At 35.8% G+C, this 23,374-nt stretch overlaps 1 protein-coding gene across 4 annotated transcripts in view; it reads right to left on the bottom strand.

The window, feature by feature from the left end:
• LOC106065100 (acid-sensing ion channel 5-like) overlaps positions 1-23,374 on the bottom strand; it is an 81,763-nt gene that overhangs the window by 26,834 nt on the left and 31,555 nt on the right. For all 4 annotated transcript variants that reach the window (XR_008773630.1, XM_056003995.1, XM_056003994.1 and 1 more), the window contains one exon: positions 10,001-10,556. Coding sequence is in view for 3 of the 4 variants with exons in the window: in XM_056003995.1 (XP_055859970.1) it covers positions 10,001-10,195 (195 nt within the window). In the remaining variant the exon portion in view is untranslated. The remainder of the gene's footprint in view (positions 1-10,000; positions 10,557-23,374) is intronic.

Below are 23,374 nucleotides of genomic sequence, written 5' to 3'. Positions count from 1 at the left end.
TTCATTGAGGTCGAAACGAAAAGTAATGAAAGAAAAAACACAGTGTATGAAATGAGTTAGTAGGAAAGTCAAGAACAAAAAAGTAATAGAAAAATATGAAAAAAAAAAACAAAAAACAATTGAAACAAATTGTATGATGACAATGTCAAAATTATGTTAGTACATTTATTAAAAAATATATTTTTTTATGAAATTAAGCATGATTGATTGATTTAAAAGTGTATAAAGTTAAGTGAGAGAAACATTATTTGCTTTACATTGCGCTTTGATTGATCACGACTCATAGATACGAATAATAGATTTATTAAATAAATACAACTTAAATCTGCAGTTTAAAACTTATGACAATAGGTAAAAAAAATTAATATAACATAAGCCTGACAATTTAGTTTCGTCACTTTTTCAATGCCAACTATTAACTCATACTTCGGTCAGAGTAAAAATGGTAGATCATTAACACTTTCAATATCCTGCTGAGCTGAAATCACACACATAAACTTGTCTTGCGTGATGTCACATTTTACTAAATTTGAGAACTATCACTTCATTTAATTAATGAATTATCATTTATTTTCTCAACTTAAAATGTCTTTAAGATTAGTGTTCCACGTACGAGAGTCAGGGGAACTAACAATTTCATTGTCTTCTTCTTATAGTTGAATATAAGTAGTGTCCCCTTTGTATATGGCAGAGATAAGTTACAATCAATTTATGAACAACTATAATATAAATACTTAGTAGTAGAAGAAATACATTGAACATAAAGAAGGAATCGATGCTTTTCATATGACAAAATCAGACTAACTAAAAGTATTCCCCTGTAGATATTGCTAGATAACTAAGAAGTTTTAAATTAGTTACAATTGTACCATATAAACATGTAATTATTTTGAAGCTTGACATCTGTACAGGTAAACTATAGCGTTTGTAGTCTATGATGCGTGTTACCATTACTCTTACGAAGAAAAGCTTCTAGGGCATGGTGCACAATGTAGGAAGATCTTAATAAGATGCGCTGAAGAAGGTCAAGGCACTGAATGAGTTCTAGCGCCCTACTTACTGATAGTTGGTGAAAAATATACATCAATGATAAGAAGGAACATTGAAATGGAATAAATATAAAGTTTGAAATACAAAAAGACAAACAAACACTAAATGCGTCGCTTCATTCAAAAGAAAAAAAGATATATGGTGTAAAAGGGGATATATTCTATGAACATATAAAAGTTCTAGATCTCTCTCTTCAAAAATGTAGAGTAAGATTGTAAGTTTATTTCCCTTTAACACATAGTGTACGAATAACGTAAAAACGCATCTGGTTCATTTTGTTTGTTTATCATAAAAACCCCACTAAACTATCTCTCTCTCCCCTCAGAAATGTTAAATCCTCTCCTAAGACCTTGTGATGAAGCGGATAACTAAATAAGTCAAGCATAGAATTGAAGTTAACCTCCCCCCATCCACCCACTCAACCAATTAGCTTTTGTGATCCGAAACTTATGACATCCAGACATTAAGTGTAAAAGATGTAAATATTTGAGTGGAAAACAAAATGTGTTTCCACTTCACTTGATGAGACTCCACATTGTCAAATAAAAACATATAAAATATGAACACAAGAGTGAAAGGAGATAAAGAATAAAGAAACGAAATTAAAAAAGAAAAACATGCCTGAAAATCTATTCCTGGGCTACAGAATTATAATACTTTTTTTTTTGTTAGTATTTTTACGCTGCTTGAGAAATATTACTATACTGCGTCCAAAGTCTTTAATATAAACATAACAATTAAATAGTTTTTAACAATAAAAATTTTCTTGGAATGTTCAAGTTCCAAGTATTGTATTACTTTTTTTTAAAACTAATCATCTGCATGACGAACAGAACGTACTCTACATATCCAATATAAACACCAGCCACTGGCTTGTATTGCACTTCACTCTATTTACTGACAAGAAAAATGGCCTTTTGATATTATTTTCATATTTTTCTATAGCGCTTCTTTATAGGAAATGTTCATTAATATTGTCTTTAGTTTATACTAAATCAAGAAGTCTTGATACGCAATGTAGGCATATGACACTTTTGTTGCTTTTTATAAAACTGTAGAATACAATTTCTAAACCCTTTTGCTTGTAACACAAAGGTTTTTTTTTATTTTGTTGGCAACAGTAAATTTTTCAATGAAAAATAATAGCTATTTTTTCTTGTCTATTTATTTTCTTCTAATCTTTTTTTTTTTTTTTTTTATTTTCATGTTTAGTTTTTTTTTTAGTTTCATTAGGTCAGCCCCACAAGTCTCTGTATCGCTTTTCATTCTTTTGTCTCTTACAATCATTTAGCTTTAAGACTGCAAACCGCATCACAGTAAGTCAAAATGTAATCAAAGAGCAGATTACTCTGATTAACATAATTTTGAAAATCCCCATTGCTCTCTGTACTATGGGTGTATCGAGATAGTGTTTCCGTGTATCCTGTAGCGAGAAGAACAGAAGACGTAGATCTAGAATTAATCGGTTCTCTCTCTATCAGGATTCCTACCCGATCCTGATCATTTAGGTATTCATGTGTATTTAACCAGTAGGGCGTCACTAGGTTGGGTGTCACCCGGTGCTGACCGCACTCCCCGCATCCCCTAGTGACTCCACTATATTTAGCCACTAAGCTACACCCGAATTAAAACCAAAAACTTGTAATATCACCATCAGCCGAGTTAACAAAGTTTTCTACGGCCCACTTTTGTCCATGTAGTGCGGAATCTTGGAGTTTTCCTCGACTCAACACTATCTTTCGACCCACACATAAGTCAGCTCTGCAAAGGTCTTTATCTACAGCTGCGCAGATTAGGCCAGATCCGACCATATTTAACAACAGAGTCAACAAAAACGCTAGCTGTGGCATTCATACTCTCCCGCCTTGACTACTGCAACGCCGTGCTAGCAGGTATACCTGATGACAAAATAGCCAAGCTGCAACGTATACAGAACAACGCCGCTCGAATAGTCCTTAAAAAAACAAGACAAGATTCTGCTACTACGCTCTTGCGCACGCTCCATTGGCTTCCCGTGAAAGCGAGAAACGATTACAAGGTGTCCACACTTTGTCATCAGTGTATATATAACAATGAGATGCCCTTGTACCTTAGCGAACTGATTACTCCATATGTCCCTCAGAGAGCCCTGCGCTCAATGGACTCAACGCTTTTAGTGGTGCCACGTTTCTCCCTCAAAAGCTACGGTCTGCGTGCTTTTTCAGTTCAAGGACCAAAGGTTTGGAACTCACTCCCCATTGATCTCAGACAGACAACATGCTACACCACTTTTAAGAAGAACATTAAGACCTATCTGTTTAAAACTTTTTTAGATTAACTGTCATTTTAGCATTAGTGTTTTTGTTTGTAATGTTGTTACAGCACCTTGAGCCTACATTTTGTTTGTTAACAGCGCTTTATAAATAAAATTATTATTATTATTATTAATTATTATTATGAGGATGTCATGTGGCCATCACAACGATCAATCGCCTTTACTTCCCCAACGTAATTCATGTGTCCGCTAGAATTGTGGGACGTCTATAATAGAATTGTGGGATGTCTATAATAAATTGTGGGACGTCTATCATAGAATTGTGGGACGTCTATAATATAATTGTGGGACGTCTATAATAGAATTGTGGACATCTATAATAGAATTGTGAGACGTCTATAAGAGAAAGTGCTTTTGTCCAAGTACAGGAACTACATTTGTCAAGACATTATAATGTTCGAGCTATGTAAGAGCTGTGCTAAAAAAAGTTTTAAGATATTTTCTTATTTAATTTCTTGCTATCATGTTCAATTATTGTTTTTTTCTCTTTGCCCTATTCCTTAGTCTGTTGAACAGGATCTGTCCACCGTCTTTCTCCATTCTTCTTTGTCATTGCCTTGAATAGAAACTCCCGTCCACTCTTTGATGTTGTCTTCCAAATGCTTTCTCTGTCAAGCTGTTTCTTCTTTCTCCTGGTACTGTTCTCTGATGGAAAGTTTTTGTCGAGCCTTGAGGACCTTGTGATATAGTCATAAAGTTTAAGTTTGCGTTGTTTTGTTTTTTCACAGTTGTCACCGTTAGTTCACTATTCTATTTATTCTTATGAATATTATCTGACTCGTGTGCGTGTCTTGCGGAGATACACAGCAACACTAAAGCTTTTCTCTGTGACTGACAGCTATTCCTGTTATCTATGTGATTGGGGGAAACTCTAATTAGAATCTAGCTTTGAGCATAGCCTCTTGACTCGAGCCTTAGTCCGATCTCTAGAACGTGGAAGAACCCCTTCTCCACTCTGTGTTTAAAGAAGAAATGTCTGCATCATCAAGTACTAGCTGAACCCAGAGCTCCCAGACCTACTTTTGGCATTGATTCTCAGCTTTCCATAACTGCTGCTTTCAAGAGAAGACGACTCTTGACTCTGCGATCTCATCCCCATCACCGCTGCCTACCCCTACACCAGAGGGCAGGCAATCTTACTAACGAGAGTAATCTTCGTCTCAACTACAGTCTTCGGTTGGAGCTGACGTCTCTCGACAGTGAGACTGAAGCTAACGGGCTTGACCAGCCTGCAGCAATCACTTCAGAAAGATCCGCCTCTGAGAGGACAGTTTTCAACTACGTGTTTGGAGGACGGACAACAGAAGGTCCATATCTTCCTACTGTCAGCAGTCACGTGATGATAACTAAGTCCACTAATTCCAAAAAGAACCTATCTATCTATCTATCTATCTATCTATCTATCTATCTATCTATCTATCTATCTATCTATCTATCTATCTATCTATCTATCTATCTATCTTAGCAGAAAGATTTAAAAACTTCTTCATCACACTGTCGGTCAGAGTATTATAAGATCATCTGTCATCATCAAGAAGTACATAGAAGTCTAATTTATTTAGCGCTGGTTGTGAGTGTGTATGTGTTTCGTGTGTGAATGTTGTTCTGATTTGCATCTATATTGTTATTGTTACAGTAGTTATGCTGAGGTTGTCAATTGATCTTATCTTATCTATGTGTGTATCCTTTTGAGGGAGATCTTTAGGTTAATATTTTGCTTTGAACGTTCACTATTCATACCAGTTGAAACTTTTCTATTTTTTCAAACTCGATAGTAATTCACTAGCCTAGATATGCTTCGATAAATCTAGATTGAATCTAGAGTGAATCTCACGTGACTAATTTTAATCCATGTCAAAGATAATTAGAAATTGATACGCTTCACTTTCAGAGTTTTTTCCCCCTGTAGTTGGGTTTGCTTCATGTCGTGTCATGGCTTCCTGGGCATTCATACGTGTCTAGCCACGTGATATCTAGCAGGACAATGAATGTGAACATCAAACAAGGAAGGTCGATGTCGATCAGATATTTTAAGCGTTGACCGAATCAGATGGGGAGAGATTTTGAAAAATTATCGTTTTCACATTAGAGTTTCCCCTTTCAGAATTTGCGATCTATGAGCCAGATGATGTAAAGGTCATCTGTTTCTGTGACCCACGGTTAACGAGGGTGTCGTCTGGCCAGCACAACGACCAACCGCCTTTACTTTTCCCCAACTAATGTCAGGTACCCGTTAGAGCTGGGAGGACCCAGAGGATCCCTAAAGATCTCGAAATTAAAAATCCTAATCTTCACTAGTATTCGAACCCGGGACCGCAGCTTGGAAGCCAAGTACTTTATCACTCAGCCACCGCGCCTCCCGTTAGCTTATAATTCACAAATGAGATGTTAATAACAAACATTAAAGATCCTTGTTTTCTATCAGGGTTGTTCTTATTAAACTCTAAGGCGTTTTAATAACAAACTCTTTTTAAAGTTTCAAAGGTTGCTTTAGCTCAATGTCTCCAAAACGCTTGACGTCGTACAATGGGTTACTGTTGTCAGTGTGTACCCGTCAAGGTCTCAAGAGAGGTGAAAACAGAAAGTTTACTTACACACTGGCTTCTTGAAGATTCAAGTTTGTACAAAGAATAAACAACAAGTAAAGGGAGTTAATTGGAAATGAAAAGTCTGTATATTATTTCCGCTAAAAGAAGTTTCGGTTTTTAATACCTACAAATTGGGGAGACAAGCTTTAATTGTGGGTCTATCTGTCAATACGTTTCAAACTTCATGTTAAGTCTTATTAGGAAAAAAAAAAAGAAATTTATTTATATTGTATTTTTATAACAAGAGTTCAACATTGTCATGATTTTCTCTTGGGGAATCAAACTGTTTTATTTGTCAAAGATGGGGTTCTGTTCTTCACGTAAACGAATATTTCCCATCCTACTTTAGAATTGGGGTCATTGGATTTAGTTTTTGGATTTTGTACTGCGAAATGTTAAAATCGTATTCACCACTCTATGCCTTTATAACACTGTACAAACAGATCATATTTCAACATTCAATACAACCTCAAAAGTGAAAACACTATGGTATGGATAACGAATGTCTGGTCTCGTCAAAGTCTTCCAGCTGATGTAACACAAAGGCGATGACTCCATTGCACTTGAGATGTTGCGTTTTCAAATGGCTAATTGTAGACTGGTGTCTGGTTTCAGTTTTGTTTTACATGCTCTTTCCATTTTCTTCTTACTATTATTTCCCTATATATTTTTCTTTCCTATTCCGTTCTCAAATTTTTATCCATTCGTTATTTTCCTCTCATTTTTCATTTTCTATTTCCTTATTGAACCATGGAGATAAACCAGTGGTTCCCTAACTTTTTTGTCTCATAGACCTCGCGAGCCACATGCGGCTCTTTGGATGTTAAGCTACGGCTCTTTAGTTCCATACTCAAATATTATTTATTTTATCGAAAAAAAATTAAATCGATTAACTAAGATTAGGCACCGATTCTATCTCTCAGCCACTTGTACTTGCTTTTCACCGCACTCCTCCCCATGTTTTCAAATGTAACATATTTGCAGGTGGAAGATATTCAACTTTTTTCTGCCTTATCACTTGATATAGATGAGTCTTGCGCCAAAAAAGACAAGGCACAAGATGGCTTTCTGTCAGGTATATGTCTTCCCAATGATTGATACCGCTCTCGTGACAAACTAGAGGAGAAGATTTAGCGAATGCCGTGCAAAAATGCCTTGAAGACAATAAGATCGATTTAAATAAACTCGTTTCAATAGCAACTGATGGAGCCAGAAGTATGACAGGAAAAAATAAAAGAGAATCTGCGAGTCTCCAGGCATGTCTTACGTTTCATTGCCTACTCCAGCACTCTACCATCGTCAGTTGAAAGAATTCTTAAACCAAATGGATACTCAATATTTCGAGCTCCTTCTTCCCAATAAAGTGCAATGGCTTTCTACAGTTATGGTGTTGAGACTTTCAGCTTTGTGCTTTAATGAAATAAATAGATTCGTAAATGAGAAAGGTATTAATCATCCTGAATTAGAGAACGACAAATGGTTGCAAAAATGTTCCTTTATGATGGATATATCAGCAAAAGTAAACTACAAGAAAATGGAAACCCAGCCGATGTTTTGGTAAGAGAGCTGTGGCTGAGCAGTAAAGCGCTTGGCTTCCGAACCGGGGTCCCAATTAGAATCCTGGTGAAGACTGGGATTTTTAATGTCTGGATATTTTTGGAGCTTTTAAATCCACCCAGCTTTAATGGGTACCTGACATTAGATAGGAAAAGTAAAGGAGGTTGGTCGTTGTGCTGGCTACATGACACCTTTGTTAACAGTGGGCCATAGAAAGAGATGACCTTTACATGATCTGCCCTATAGATCGCAAGGTCTGAAAGGGGAACTTGACTTATTCATAGCGGTAAATGACTTCATTTTCACTTTCTAAAGCAATATCGCGATAAAACCTGTGCAACTGTTGACAGGAATTACTTTAGCACAGTTATTTAAAAAAATTAAACGTGAATTTGCTGAGAGATTTGAGCATTTTAAAACCAACAAAGCCATTCTAGCATTCGTAGCAAATACCCTCAACACAAATTGTAACGAAATCCACATTGAGTGATTTGGAATTGATAGTAAAGCTTTGTGGAGGGGAGAATTTACAAAGTTGAAAAGCAAGTTGGAAGAGTTGGAGATCCAGAAATGTATGTACGTAACGCAACAAAAGTGGACAGCTTTCAAAGAAATGCTTCGAGATGAGGCACTTATATTCGACGCATGAAATTGTTTTCCAGATTGCTAAAGTGAAGTGAAACGGTTTGCAATTGGAGTGATGACTATCTTCGGATCGACATATTCACGTGAGCAAGCGTTCTCTTGCATAAATATAATTGAAGGTAAAGTAAGAAGCTAACTAACAAATGAAAATTTAGAACTAAACAACAAGTTGTGAGCCAAAAATGTATCCAAACTTTCTAAAACTAAAGCCATCGCTACAACTGAATTTGTTTGCTCAATTGTTTTATTATTAAAGTACAAGTTAGTGTTGTATGTAGGCCTAAATGTTAAATTCTTCTGATCTATTTACATATATAATAAGTAATTATTTTATAATGCCATCATTGAGATAACCCAATGATAATGAGGTGACAAGATTTATAACATATTAAAATATTTGGTCATGATTACAAATGGTCTTTGTCGAATGAATACATCCGATGTATTTAAATTCAGTAGATAAGCCAGTCAGACCAAAACTGAAGAAGTTTTTAGGTCTAGTCTGGGTATTAAAAAAAGGGCAATAATAATAAAAGATATGACATGAAAATGTCATGATTATTTTGTCTCCCCTTTTCTATCTTGAACATGATGTAAGTTCTCGGGGAAGATAAAGGTATAACGTATCTAATGACGTAACTTCCGGAAAGATAACCACGTGCTTTCAAAGAAAAGATCTACCTACTCGTGTGAAACTGTAAAAGAAAGAAAAACTAGTTAACAACTTTCTATTCAAACTTAAAAATAAAAATGAAACTAATAATCACTAGATACACGAAACTAGTGAATGACTAGAGCTGCACCAAGCCACGCCTACTTTACTGGTGAAAACAAAAATGAGCCCGTGAACATGCAAATTTCACTTAGCGATTCTATGTCCTAGAGACATATCTCCACAATATCTATTTTTCTTAATTGGAGGTTTCAATGAACCATGGAAACTTTTCAAAACTTTTGGTTTGGCAAGGTCAATAAATTGACCAACTTTAAACCAACAACATAAGCAAAATTAAATTTTAATGTATCCCATCCAAAATGTTGATTTTCTCTATTTTCGTTTTAATTATCAATATGATAAAAAAAAAGGTTAGCATTAGCTTCACTATTAGTTACCTCACAATGTGCATCAAAATATACAGTATTTTTGTGGTGATTATGAAAGGAAGGTCAGACATTTGGGTAAGTTAATTTCTTATGCTTTATGTTTAATAGGAGTCTATTATATATTATATACCAAGAATACCAAAAATATAAAATATATATTTTTATCTAACTATACATTTATCGGTCTTCTTATCTTATATACTACTGATGTTTCTTCAAAAAAGAAGATAATTACGTCCTACGCATTTCATGTGTCAATCTAGTCAGACCAACGAAGTATGTAAGGAAGTGAATAATATGATACATAGCAAAAGTGTTTGCTTATTTTGGAAAAGATATAGTCTGGAATAATATCAAGTACCTAGATCTAGAGCCAATAGGAAAATAGAAAAAAAAAATAAACCTATCATTCTGGAAGAATAAGATTTTCGTTTAAGACTCATAAATAAAGTTAAACTAATTCCAGAAGATATATCCATGAGGAGTGGGGGGGGGGTGGAAATGTCAACTATCAATAAAACCCTAAGCCCCACAATTGTAGGCACTCCTATTATATATATACTGTATATTTTGGTTGCAATTAACAACTTGTACTTACAACTAAGCTAAAAGGGGGACATTTAGGCTAAGCGTTCCATTGGTTCTAAGTCAACATTAAGCTTTGAACATGGCAGAGAGGTCAGTTACGACTAAAGGCTACACACTACATGGTGATGAGCTCTGGGGTCCGGTTGTTATTTACCTTGACCGGTTCCTCATCTTCGTCTTCATCCAGAAATTTCCTCTTTTTCTCGTGGGTCGGGCTGCTGTTGTTGGTGGCCAGCACGGTGGACGGTGGACGACTGCCATTGCTCAAGGGCTCCGAGTTCAACACCTCTCTCTCTTCCATTGTGCTCATTGGGTAGTCGTGTTCCGGTTTGATCTGCTTGCGATGCATGGGGAGGAAACTCTTTTGAGATTCAAGAGTCTTCCAAAACTGTGCACAGGGTTGCCGCTGATGATTTTTCTAGGTAGACAGGAGTTTTATTATTCTACCTGGCAGTTCTCTACCTTGATAAATCCTTTTCTCTTTCCATCATGAGACTGTTTTAAGTATTTTTAACAGGTTTTCCGATGACTTAAAAGGACGCTCTTAATGGCGCCAAAGTCTGAAATGTCCTTTTTTAAAAACTCTTTTATCTCCTTTCAACTTGTTTAGCTACATTACTGGCGATGGTGTGCTTTCATTAACTTCAAAAAGAAAACAAAAGCGTCTTGAGCTCTTCGAAATATTCCGACTGTTACTCTTTGAGAACCATCTGAAAACAAAAATTGAAACATAAGACAAGAGATTATTAAAACATAAAAATATATAAACAAATATGAAATGTTTAGGAAGTGCGATGGCTGAGTGGTAAATCGCTTGGCTTTCGAACCCGGGGTCGTTGGTTCGAATCCTTGTAAAGACTGATTTAATTCTTGTGTTGTCAGGTAAAAAGAAATAATCGTGCACAATTTCAGCTTAATCCGAGATTGTGTGGGGGAGAAATAACGTGTAGAAACATTTTACCAGACAGACAGACAGACAGAGTGAGTTTGTGAGTTGGTATAGGCTTTGTAAAAATGTTAGTTCTTGAAAACTGAGACAGTTGCAATACAAGAGATCTATATTCTTCACATATAGGTAGCACATACAATTGAGCTTGCGATGGTCTTCAAACTCGAACTATGAGTATGGCTACTCCTCCTCCTCACAATAGCTTTAAACAACACACTATTTGATGACGTAAAATAGAACATTCGTGTACAATGTAATGATACAATAATAGCAAACTAACTATATGATATGTACAATTTAAATGTCACAGAAACTCGACACAGTTAATTTATTCTGATAAAAACTTTGTGGGAGGCTCTTTTGAGGGCTATTGATGTGTTTGTTTGAGGTAAACCTAAATTGTTAATTTTATAACTTTGACACATAGATTATGATTGATTATGATGTAAATAAATTGTGTTTGAAATATGTCATGTTGGTATTTCTTTAAAATTAAGAATGTATATTTTAGGCACATACCTTTAAACCATTACTAAAACAATTTTATAAATAGCTAGTACTGTTAAATGTTACAGACGCAATACCAGGACAGATAGGGGCACTGTAATATTTTTATTACAAAGTTGATGATAATAATAATAATGGCTTCATATATTGCAAATCAAAGTCACAGTTATGAACACGACTTAGATGAGATATTTACGCACGAATATTTATGGGCAAAGACGATACATAATTTATTTTTTAAAAACTAATGAGTCTATACCGACAAGAGAAATTAATTCTACAGTATTTAGAGATATAGCTAAATTATAAGGGTTTTGACCCCTTAGATAATAATACACGTTATTTCTCCCACATCCACTCTCGGATCTCGCTCGGTTTAAGCGTGTTGCAAATAAAAGGGTTGAGAGAGCTTGCCTTAATCCGTGACCTTCGTAAGCCTTACTTAAGAGCACTCATGTTGGGAAGTGAGTATCACATTTAAGGTTGAATGGATTGAAGACATTTCATTTTAATTCTAATTAATAGCAGCATGTAAACTCATTTGTAGTTTCTATATACAATGTTGTTGTTTTTTTGGTTTCTTTTGGGCTATTGATTTACGTATTTATATCAGTAATAGAATATTTAAATCATTACAGATTATAAGCATCTGGGATTACTTCGTACATACAATGGACACACCGTGAAAACTTTCGTGGGATTTTAATCGGAGCAGTTTACAACAACAACATAAAAGTGTGTGCAACATGTGTTTGTGTCTCTGTGTGTGTGTGTTATTGTTGTTGCTTTGTGGTAAGCGTTTTATTTATACTTTTCAACAACACCCTGAAACACTGTGGTTTACGTAACATAAAAGTGTGTTTTTTTTGTGTGTTTGGATGAATACTATTGGAAAAACCATTAGGTCTACGGTTAAGGCCACTGGATTGTTTTGGCTATTTTTAAAAGGAAAACAAAAACAGTAAAAATCATGTTTATTCAGACAATACTTCTTTTATACAACTTACGGAGCGATTATTTTGCTCTTTATAACTAATAAATGTTAGATCTTTAAAAAAAAAGGAACTTTTTTTTACCCCGCCCCCTTCCCGACCTCCCCCCCCCCTCTCTCGCCCAAGAAAAAATCCTGGGTAAGCGAATGTATAAATCTACTACACTTTAAAATGTTCTAATGATAGGCCTTAAGATCTAGACTTAGAAGAAGATGCGCAAAATGTTTCTGAACATTCATCTATTAAAATCTTGAATAATAATGCCCCACAACATATCACATTATGGTGCCCGCTTAATGGTACGCTGCATAATGGCACTAATAATACCTAAGACTTGAATACTTTATATCTAGACTGGAAACAGGAAACAAACTTGTATCCGCGATTGATCGATTCAAAGACTTATATATATAGATTTTTATGTACGTAACTCTTTTTCAGGCTCTAAGGGAATTCGCCCCAATCAATCTTTTCTGTCTTAGAAAAGTAATGATCTTTAGTTTTCAAAGTTTAGAAATAACGCAAAATCATTTCTAGGATTTTCTTTTGAATGGGCTATAATGTTTCAAAAATCATAGATCCAAATAATTAATGTCTGTTGATTTTAATCATCTTATGTACATTTAAAGATATTGATTACCTTGATCTTTATAGATTATGTATCTAACAATTGCAAAATAATAATTATGAGACGAACGTACTCTTATTTTTGATGTTCAATTACTAGATCTAGATCTAAACATTAAATTATATATTACATAGGTTAGGGTTGGCCCGTTTCAAAACTTCCTGGTTGGTGACATGATCCCTCCAGGAGATGCACAGTATGTGTCGCAGGCAGCGTAGATGGAAGCTATTTAATCTGTGTTCTTGACACATGTAAGCTGCCCAGCTTTTGCCAATATGCACAACATCTATGCTCTCCTTCAACAGAGAAGACTACGCTGGCTCGATCATGTCACTTACATGCCAGATGGAAGAATCCCTAAAGACACTCTATACGCTGAGCTTGCAGAGGGAGTCAGACCCAAGGGCCGCCCAAGACTAACCTACAGAGATGTCTGCAAGTGAGACAAGAGAGCCACGGGCATGTGGGAGGAGATAGCTCAAGACCGGACATCATGGAGACAGACTGTACATGCTGGTACGAACTTCGCGGAGTGCAAATGAAACGAAGCTGCATCAGCCAAGAGAAAGAAATAGAAAGCTGCCCGGTCAGCTAGTCCTAGGACAGATGCATATACATGCACGAACTGTGGCAAGCTCTGCCGCTCCAGAATTGGTTTGATCAGTCACTCCAGATTTTGCCCCATCTCAAGACGAAACCAAAGCCAGTGACTCATCTGGGCGCATCCATTGTCTTCCAAGACAGAAGGAGCCATATAAGGTTAGGGATGAAAAAACAACTTTACTTCTTTTAACTACGTTACAAAACAACGTCTTGTTTCAACTTTAAAAAAAATTTTCACGACATTTTTTTAGCGTTACAAAATCTCCATCTTCAGTCTAGATATAATATATATGTCTATGAATAATGCTTACATGCGGAAATACCCGGAGACCTATATTCGTTCAAGATCATTTTTTTCTCTCTCTGTTTCTCTCTCTGTCTGTCTGCCTGTCTCTTTCTCTGTCTTTCTCTCTCTCTATCTCTGTCTTTCTTTGACTTTTAAAAATATTTCTTTTCTCCTATCACTTTCTTATATTTACCAGTCTTTTTCTTTTCCTCGTCTCTCTCTCTCTCTCTTATTTTTTTCTTTATTTCGCAATCTCTCTTTTTCTTTTTTTCTATCGTTATTTTTTTTTAATCTATTTACATTTTTTTTTCTGTCTTTATCAGTTGAGTTCTTTTATATTTCTTACTCTCCGATTGACTTTATATAATCTTCTCTTTCTTTCTTTTTTATCTTTATTTCTCTCTCTTTCGACACCTCTCTTTATTTCTCTCTCTTTCTTTTTCTATCTTACTTGTCTCTCATTATCGTTTGTTTCTTTTTCTTTCCTTCTCTCTTGTCATTTCCTAGTATAATTATAATTCTCTTTTCTCAGTATGTTTCTCTCTCTCTCTTTCTCTCTCTCTCTCTCTCTCTCTCTCTCTCTCTCTTGCTATCGCTTGTTATCTCTCTCAAATTTAACTTTCTCTACCTCACTATTTCTCTCTATATCTCTCCAAGTCAATCAATTTAAACATGTATTGTACAAAGCTTATATAAAGCTATCAACTTACCCCGCCTGTCTGTCTGGAACAAATTTTGCAACACGTTATTTTTCCCAATTCCCATTGTCGGATCAAGTTGAAACTTTTTCACAATTATTCATTGTCCCTAACAGCAGATGAATAAACTGAAAGATCGACCCAATTACTTTATAAAGTAGTCGTAATTAATTAATTTTGTTTTAAATAGCTACAGGAGATAACCTTGTTTAGATAATTAGGTCGTCGCCTAAAAAATAAATTAAACGGAACAATTAATAATTAACAAACCTTCTATTTTCATAAGCACTTGTCTAGCTCAGTGGCTAGCTTGTCAGCCTCCAAAAGAGGCCTGATCCCTTGAGTCCGAGTTAAAGTGAAACAACTTATTAAAATAATTGCTTTAGAAAAGCTAGCAAGGGAAAATCCCCCCTCACCCCCCAACTAATCCCCGCACAAGTGATTGGGACCACAGTGTATTGAAAATGCTAAAAGCATGAAATTGAGCTTTACAAAAAACAGTGGATACAAATATTTCCATTCGTACAAATGTATTATTGTTAGTGTAGATCCATTACGACTTGTTACATTCTTCTATCACTGTAGATTCTATCAATCTATCCACCACATCTAGTAGACATATCTAGATAAATAGTAGGCTCAGCACATTATCACACACCAGCGTCATTCTTCACCTCGTTATTGTCTGATGTGATCTATACAACGCGATATGGTTTAAGTGTTAACCAGAATAGAGACCAGATGTCTCTTTTTTACACCTCAATTCATCCCCACAACCAATCACATCATGGTGCCCGCTTAATAGTACGCCGCATAATAGCACTATTCGATTAATCGCATAACACTTGTGGGAAAAAAATAAAAGAACTCAATGCACGTATGTATCCTGTAAAAATATGCGAGTGTAAGGAGGTATTCACTTTTACCTCTAAGTCAGTAGCATGTACATTAAAGAGACATGCCTCATCTGTTTTACGTAACTCTCCACTGGATACATAAACGTTGGTGTGACGTCACGCACATTCAGGGGAGTTAATGTGGAGAAACACACACGTTACCTGAACTCTTTAGTACACTATACCTAGAGTTTTTGTTTCGACCTCTTTCAATCAGTCAGTAAATATATGTCTATGTGTGCGCAATAGCTCTTGAGTCAGTTTCTAGCACTTCATTCATTCATAGAGAATAAAAATAATAATAAACATATAGAAGGGGATATAATTGTACTTAAATTTATTCTAAATGTCGGGGTTGAATAACATTCCTATCCATCTGGATCCATTATTCACATACATGTCACAAAATATCTTCGATTCACTACAGTGAAAACGGTATACTATGTGAACATGCAAACCCAGTTGCGACCTGCACGTTTAGCCACTACTTATGTAGACAAAACCGTTGTCTCCCGATAGTGTAAGTTTTTTTTTCGTCGTCTGCGTCTGTTTTCGGCAATGGAAACAGTACGTCCCGCGAGACAGTGCTTTCAAGGGGGGAAGGGGAAGGGTAAGTTGTGCTTCTTTACTGTCCATACCAGCCTCCAGGGAAATAGGATTGTTTTGTAAAGGTAGTTTTGACAGTGTATAACCAACATGAAGCGAAGGAACCTTTGATGTAGGCATTCGAGCAGCCTAAGATACCTCCATTAGAGCACCTATCAATGTGTATAAAGCATTGGTTCTCATCTCATTTTGCATGAACTTGTGTAACAAGCGTTGAAAATAGTGTATTGTATATAGGAGAATAATAAAATAAAATCTATCCCCCCCCCCTTTGTTGTTACTGGTCGTTGACTTCTAGCACGAAACTGCTGGTAGAGAACTTAACCGTTGTAGGCGTTATATATCTGAACTAATAAAACTTAAATTACTTGAATAACTTCATTTTGGGGACAAAAAAAAAGAGCGTTATTTATAAGCTAGACAGAATTAACTCGTGATGAACTAAATGTAGCTGACTTTAGTAGTAATATTGTTTTAAAACTCACTACAATGACACAACCTTTCAGCCTCATGTTCTGGAGTCGTCTCCCCAAACTAAGACCGAATGACGACAATGCCACCTTTCTTGCTAATCTTCCTCATTGTAATGCCGGATGCCAGTATATAAACACGTTTACCATAAGTAACAATATTTATTTTATTTTTTATAATTCCTCTAAAACGATTTTCTTTAAAAAAAAATTTATACTTTATGTATATCTTTGATTAATACAAATAACTACCTAATTGGCCATACATCTAAAATCTGTTTTGAACATATCACTTTAAAAAATATAATCATCTTAAAATTAAATTTAGCTGACGTCTTTTTTTAAAACAAGAGTTCTGCAGGAGTCCCTGGACTAAACAGCTTCTTTCTATCCAGTAATGAGTTGTATCAATTCATAGATTCACGCCCTGTGTAGGCTCCAGTCCACATTCTCTTGTAAAGTCATGGACTGCAAGAGAAGAGCTTGAATCTACAAACAGCATGGAAAGATTTCTTGCAATATCAACGCATCAGAAGACATTGAATCAGATATTATAGACCATCAGCAGCTTAATAAAGGAACAATTGATTTTAAAAACTTTTATTTATCTTACTTTTTTGTTTACAAGTCGACCCACGGCGTAGCATACGCCGCTATTTTGAAGGGCCGGCCTTAGGCCACTGCAACTTATGCGAACTCAGTTGGCACCACACTTTCATAGGACCCGCGCTAATTCTATGTGTATATTATAAAATTAAATTATTTTACAACTTATAACAGATTTCCCGCGGCCTCCTGATTTACCTGAAATTTGCAAACTATACGAAAAAGTCATGGAAATCTCCGGAAATTATTAAAATCTTTTGAACTCATACAAATCTCATGAAATACAGAGACAAAAATTGTCATTTTGGGGTGTCATTCAAGATTGAAAACGCCAATCCTACGAGAGATAAAAAAAACGGCATTATGCAATACCAGTGACCTATGTAGGAAACAGAATTGTTATGATATACTGTATGACTTCGCTACACGCAAAGCTTGTAAAGTAATTCTGTACGTAGTAAAGAATGAATAAAATGCATAGACGAATTTATTTTCTAATACAAACTCATAAATTTCACTTATTGTCCGCTTCCCTACCCAAACTTGGCCCCGCGAAATCCGTTTCGAATAGGGCCCCACAATGCTCAAGTCCGGCCCTGCTATTTCGTGTTTGTAAAATGTTTTACATGTTTCGGATGTTCCTTCAGAGTTGACGATAGTTTACTTTCTAGTCCAAACCTCCCGCAAGACGAAGGGGGATGGGAGCGGGCAGGGTTTAACAGTCCAGCTCGCAGCCATTCGTGAAAACGTGTTCTCCCACCCCCCTCTCTTGTTTTTTTTTTCGTGGAGTGACAATCCGCAGAAATAAGAGAGTGATCTTTCCTTTACTTCTTCTCGTTTAAACTGTTGACGGAAGAAGAGAATTATATCTATAGATACCAAACACTATTCTCAACTAATTACTCTCTACTGTGTAGAATGATGATGACATGACTTACACTCAAGCAGACGACAGCCGCTTTGCTTATTTTAGCGTGACAAATTTATGTCACAGCTGGACTTTGGTATTCACGTGAAATTTTGCACTCTTCCCGAATATTCAGACGTAACAACAATGGCTCGTTATTAATCGTAATAGATGTTTCAAGCTGAACTAGATATACATGGTATTCTATAGTGTTTATATATTTGTTTGATGTACTCTACTGTCATAACAGCATCCAATATCAGTGTTCTTCCAGGTGATAGGCTTACATCTTTCACTATACATGTAAACAAATGCTGTTTTTTTTTTGTTGTTGTTTTATTTTTGCTGATGTCCAACAAATAGAATCGAGACCAATCGTTTTAGAAGGTCTGAATAGTGACATGCAACGTCACAAGCTGTGGGCAGTTTAGACCCATGGTTCATTGCCGCGTCGTACAGACCTTTTACATGGCAACGTGCCATTGGTCTAAACTGCCCACATGTTGTGACGTTGCAGGTCAGATATCAATCCTTCTATGACGAATGGTTTCATAGGATGGTCTAAAAGTAGGCGAAGCAGGTGTGTGGCTTTTTAGGACCTTTACTTTTTTTATGAAAGCGTCACAAACGGGATATTCATCTCTAAAATCTATTGACTCGTGTCATTAATTACTGGCCAACTATTTCAGACTAATCCTGTACTTTTTAAGTAATTACTTACTAACACCTAAAATTATTCTTTTCGTTTAATAAAGATTGTATGTCCCGCTTTTGTCCATCACTGCAGTGTGTCCTTACTGCGTTCAGCTTTTCAAACAACAGTTCACTTTGTCCTAATCTTCCGATCGAAGGTATTGTTATATCAAACTAGCACGAGTCCATAAAGATCTGAAGCTTACGGCCAACCAGCTGCTCTAATGAACCATGTCAGTACTATTTTTTTCGTTAAACAAATTAAGCTGAATTTAATAGGTCAATGGTCGGACGGGACTGGGCAACAGATGTATGCTTTTGAAAAAGAATGTGTATGACCTTACCTGTGAGAGTAGGGGGGCGGCATCCAAATGTGAAGTCTTAATGTGTGACGAGTGAGGAACTGAGGTCAATTAGAAGAAATAAATTTAAATCTCAACAAAAAGAAAGTAAAAGACACCACAGCAAGTAGACTCGGGAACAAACTTTTATTCGCTGGGGACAAGTCTGTTTAGCATATAGAATGTAGAGACAGTCGAAAGAGTTTCGTGTCAATTACTGTTAATTACAGTTGGGAGCCAGAGACCCTCAGAAGTAATTTGTATAACTTGTTGTTTTTTTTTAAGTCGAATTATTGTATGTTTCAAAATCAAATTCATGCTTTGTTTGTTTTTGTTGTTTTTTTAAATCAAATTAAAGGTTTTTAAGTTAATTACTGGACTTATTTTTTTTTATTGTAAAATGTCTGACAAATTTGGTAACCTGGTGGTGGGGTGGTCTCTATGGTACCAGGTCTAAACCCTGCCCACTGCCCTCCCCACCGTCCTGAGGTTCAGGCTAGAATGTAAGTATCTTCGAAAAATCTGAAGGACTATTTAAAACGTATGAAATAGCTGACAAACATTTTTTGCTAGTCCATAGATCTATCTAAAATCTTTTTTTCTTTTTACTGTAATGTATTGAATGAAAGAGAAGGAACTAGTTTGAATAAACTTTGCAGGCATGGGGAGTGGCACCTAGTTTGGACAAGTGTCTTTTGCTTTCTCCCAACTCTGTTTAGTTGTTTTTTTCTCTCCTTGTATTCCTTGTACTGGGCGAGAGTACCTTGCATTTTTGTTTTGAATGGTTCGCTACGTCACAAATATGATGACATCTCTGGGTACTATGATACCGATGAAGACATCTCTGGGTACTATAATACCGATGAAGACAATGAACAACAAACTGTTGGAACAAACGAAACAGACAGTTATAGACCAACGTCTAGGGAACGTGTTGTGCCAGTCAAGACTACCAGAAGTGGACGAATTGTTAAAGTTCCTTGTAGATATCAGTCTTAAGAACTTTAAAAGGAAGGATGTGATAACAACTTTAGAAGGAAGGATGTGATAACAACCTTAGAAGGAAGGATGTGATAACAACTTTAGAAGGAAGGATGTGATAACAACCTTAGAAGGAAGGATGTGATAACAACTTTAGAAGGAAGTATGTGATAACAACTTTAGAAGGAAGGATGCGTTATATGTTTATATTACGTCATTGTTTGTTGTGAATGTTTTGTGAGAAAGTAATTAACAGGAAGTGTGGAGTAAAAAGGAGAGTCTTCTATGTCTACTTGTATAAACAAAAAGTCTCTGTTATTATTATTGATATTATTAATTAATGTCTACAGTATTTCATTTATTTATCTGTGACAACAGAACAAAATCAATATCTTTTTGTGCTTTGATCTGTATTTATCATAGACATAAGTTCGGTGTATATGTAATAAAGAAAGTATTTATGCACGACGACATGTGTGATTCGATCATTTGGAAGAATCGTGAGTGTGATGAAGTTTTTTAATATCGACATACTGATTTGAGGCCTGTAACCACAAACCTTTCTACGTAAGTCTTCTGACAATGTACAGACACAGTTCATGGGTTTTACATTTAGAAGATAGTTTGGCGTTTCATATGCTTTCATTTAAATTCTTTCAGAGGATTAGATTTAGGGACATGATTATATGCTTATGATAACGTTTTGCAACCTTATTTTAAGACATTAACATTTTATTTTTATTTCACGTGCTGGGACAAATTCTAGTGAAAGTTTTTTTTTTCCGATGAAGGTCAAGTAAAGGATTGTATTGACTGATATAAAACAAGAAAACCCAATGGACTTCATTCACCAATGGTAAACAAACACCATTTAGCCACGTGATTCTCCATCTCTTCTATACAAACTACGTAGTCCATAAAGGATGTCGCATGATACGTTTTTTCATTGTTATATCAATATTATCACGTGACTAAATGTTGTTTGTTTACGATTGGTGAATGATGGCCATTGTTACTCTAATGTACATTATTAGTTAGCTAGATTAATATACAGATATAATGTGGAGGGAATGTCTATTGGCTAATGTGTAAGCGTTAACCACTTAGCTTCTGAACCAAAGGTCACAAAATCGAATCTTGGCGAAGGAATTCTGAACTTGAGGACGCTCGGGTCCAGCCAACTATATTGGACTTCTAACTTTAGCTGGGGAAAGCTAAGAGCGTAGAGTTGTTGTGCTGGCTACATGACACCCTAGTTAAGGCTATACAAACTGATAAGCGTTACATCATTTACCCCTCGGATCACAAAGAATAAATGGAAACTATAAGAACCTTGATACACTTATAATTGCACATATAATTACCTTCTCTTTAATTTTACACCAAGAACAAAGCACTGGAGTCGGAGTCTGGCAAGGTATACCCTAGTCATGTCCACATCGCATTTTCATAGACTTTCAAACGGCAGAAATGGGAGTCCCAATGCTTGAGGAATCTACCAGACATCAATTACAGAAAGCGATTTACGTGACTGAGTTGAAGAATCGATATTATAAAATTAAACTCAGGTAGTAGACTATATCTTGAGCCACATGAAGAGAACGCAGAGAAACGAAAAGAAATTTTTGCAAGGAGTGAGGCTAGCGAACAGAAGAACGAAAATTCAACGTCAAGGCATAGAACTTGTAGGGAGTGAGGCTAGCGAACAGAAGAGCGAAAATTCAACTTCAAGGCATAGAACTTGTAGGGAGTGAGGCTAGCGAACAGAAGAGCGAAAATTCAACGTCAAGGCATAGGACTTGTAGGGAGTGAGGCTAGCGAACAGAAGAGCGAAAATTCAACGTCAAGGCATAGAACTTGTAGGGAGAGAGGCTATCAAACAGAAGAGCGAAAATTCATCGTCAAAGCACGTGCCTCAGGCTTCGAGAGAACACAAGGATCTCTGGCACGATTCAGTGTGTGAATGAGTGAGTGAGTGACTGAGTGCCTAAGTAAATGATAGAGATGAGTAGTTGAGTTGAATCCAACAAATCTTACGATCATGAAGACATAGTTTCTACCCTTTCGTTTAAAAATGAATGTATTATTTATAGGAGTTGGACGTCCAACATCACATGATGCAAAGATAAGATTAACATACTGTAGATTAGAATAACAAGCAAGAAATAAACTGAGAATATGCTTTATATTCACAGCATGGGGGTAACGCATGTTCAAGATATAATGTTGTTTTACACGCTCATGTGTAATGACTTAGCATCTAGCGCTTTGAGGTCATCAAACTCTATTCAAGCTACCTGTAGACATATATCAATGTCTCTATGATATATATATATATATATATATATATTTATAAAGAGAGATGATTGATAGAAAGGTCTATAGGTAGGTAGATAGATAGATAGATAGATAGATAGATAGATAGATAGATAGATAGATAGATAGATAGATAGATAGATAGATAGATAGAAAGATAGACAGATTCTGGTTTGAAAGGAATACAAACTGAAGCTTGGAATACAAAGATAGAGAACCAGTCAGTTTCAGTGGTACTCCAGTACTTTTACTTACAGTGTTATTGTGTAAGTGACATATTTATGTAAAACACTCGCGCTAATTATTAACTGAACAGGCGAGAAGACTCAGATGACTCAGAGAGTTTGTCTGATATGTTTGGTTGAGTCTGAGTTTTGTCTGACAAACTGATGAGTGCTTGTGTTAGCTGTGCTGTGTATGCTTGCGCCTTGAGCTGTGTCAAAAAAAAAAACTCTCTTCACAATTTGTAATATAATCAAAACGGATTTTGGTTTGTTTTCTGTCACTCAAAGTATGATTGACAGTAAGTAGGTCTGAACGATCCTTTTACAAATTTATAGACCGTAACCATAACTCTACCATCTGGAAAAGCTGGGGTAAGTGTAACCCGATACGTTAAGCTCATGGTGGCACTCTTATTACAACCCCTTACTTTCCTAAAAAAAACAATAACTAATAACAAAAACCTATCATAAGTTTAATATTATTATAGCTTGAAGCAATTGATTTCATTGATCGAAAATACACGACACTCTCTAGCAACGTCTTCCTTGTATAAGAGATTTTCATTTATAACCATTAATAGCTAGATATTTGGTGTATCCGGTGTAAAAAAAAATGTTGATTAACTTAGTAATTGAGAAAGCATGCGATATATTTTGTGCACATTTTAGCACATTTCTAAGCGCTTTTGTTTAAAGCGCAAGTGAATTTTTATAATTTATCTGACAGGAGTGATCTTTTAAATAGCGTTCTTGAAATTGTTTACAATCAAAAATTAAACAACAACAGCAAACAAAAAAATGTTATTCAATGGATACCAGCACATA

This window comes from Biomphalaria glabrata, chromosome 11, assembly GCF_947242115.1.
Source record: "Biomphalaria glabrata chromosome 11, xgBioGlab47.1, whole genome shotgun sequence".
Classification (NCBI taxonomy): Eukaryota; Metazoa; Mollusca; class Gastropoda; family Planorbidae; genus Biomphalaria; species Biomphalaria glabrata.
The sequence above is the reverse complement of the archived record's forward strand: the minus strand, read 5'-3'. Positions and strand labels throughout refer to the sequence as shown.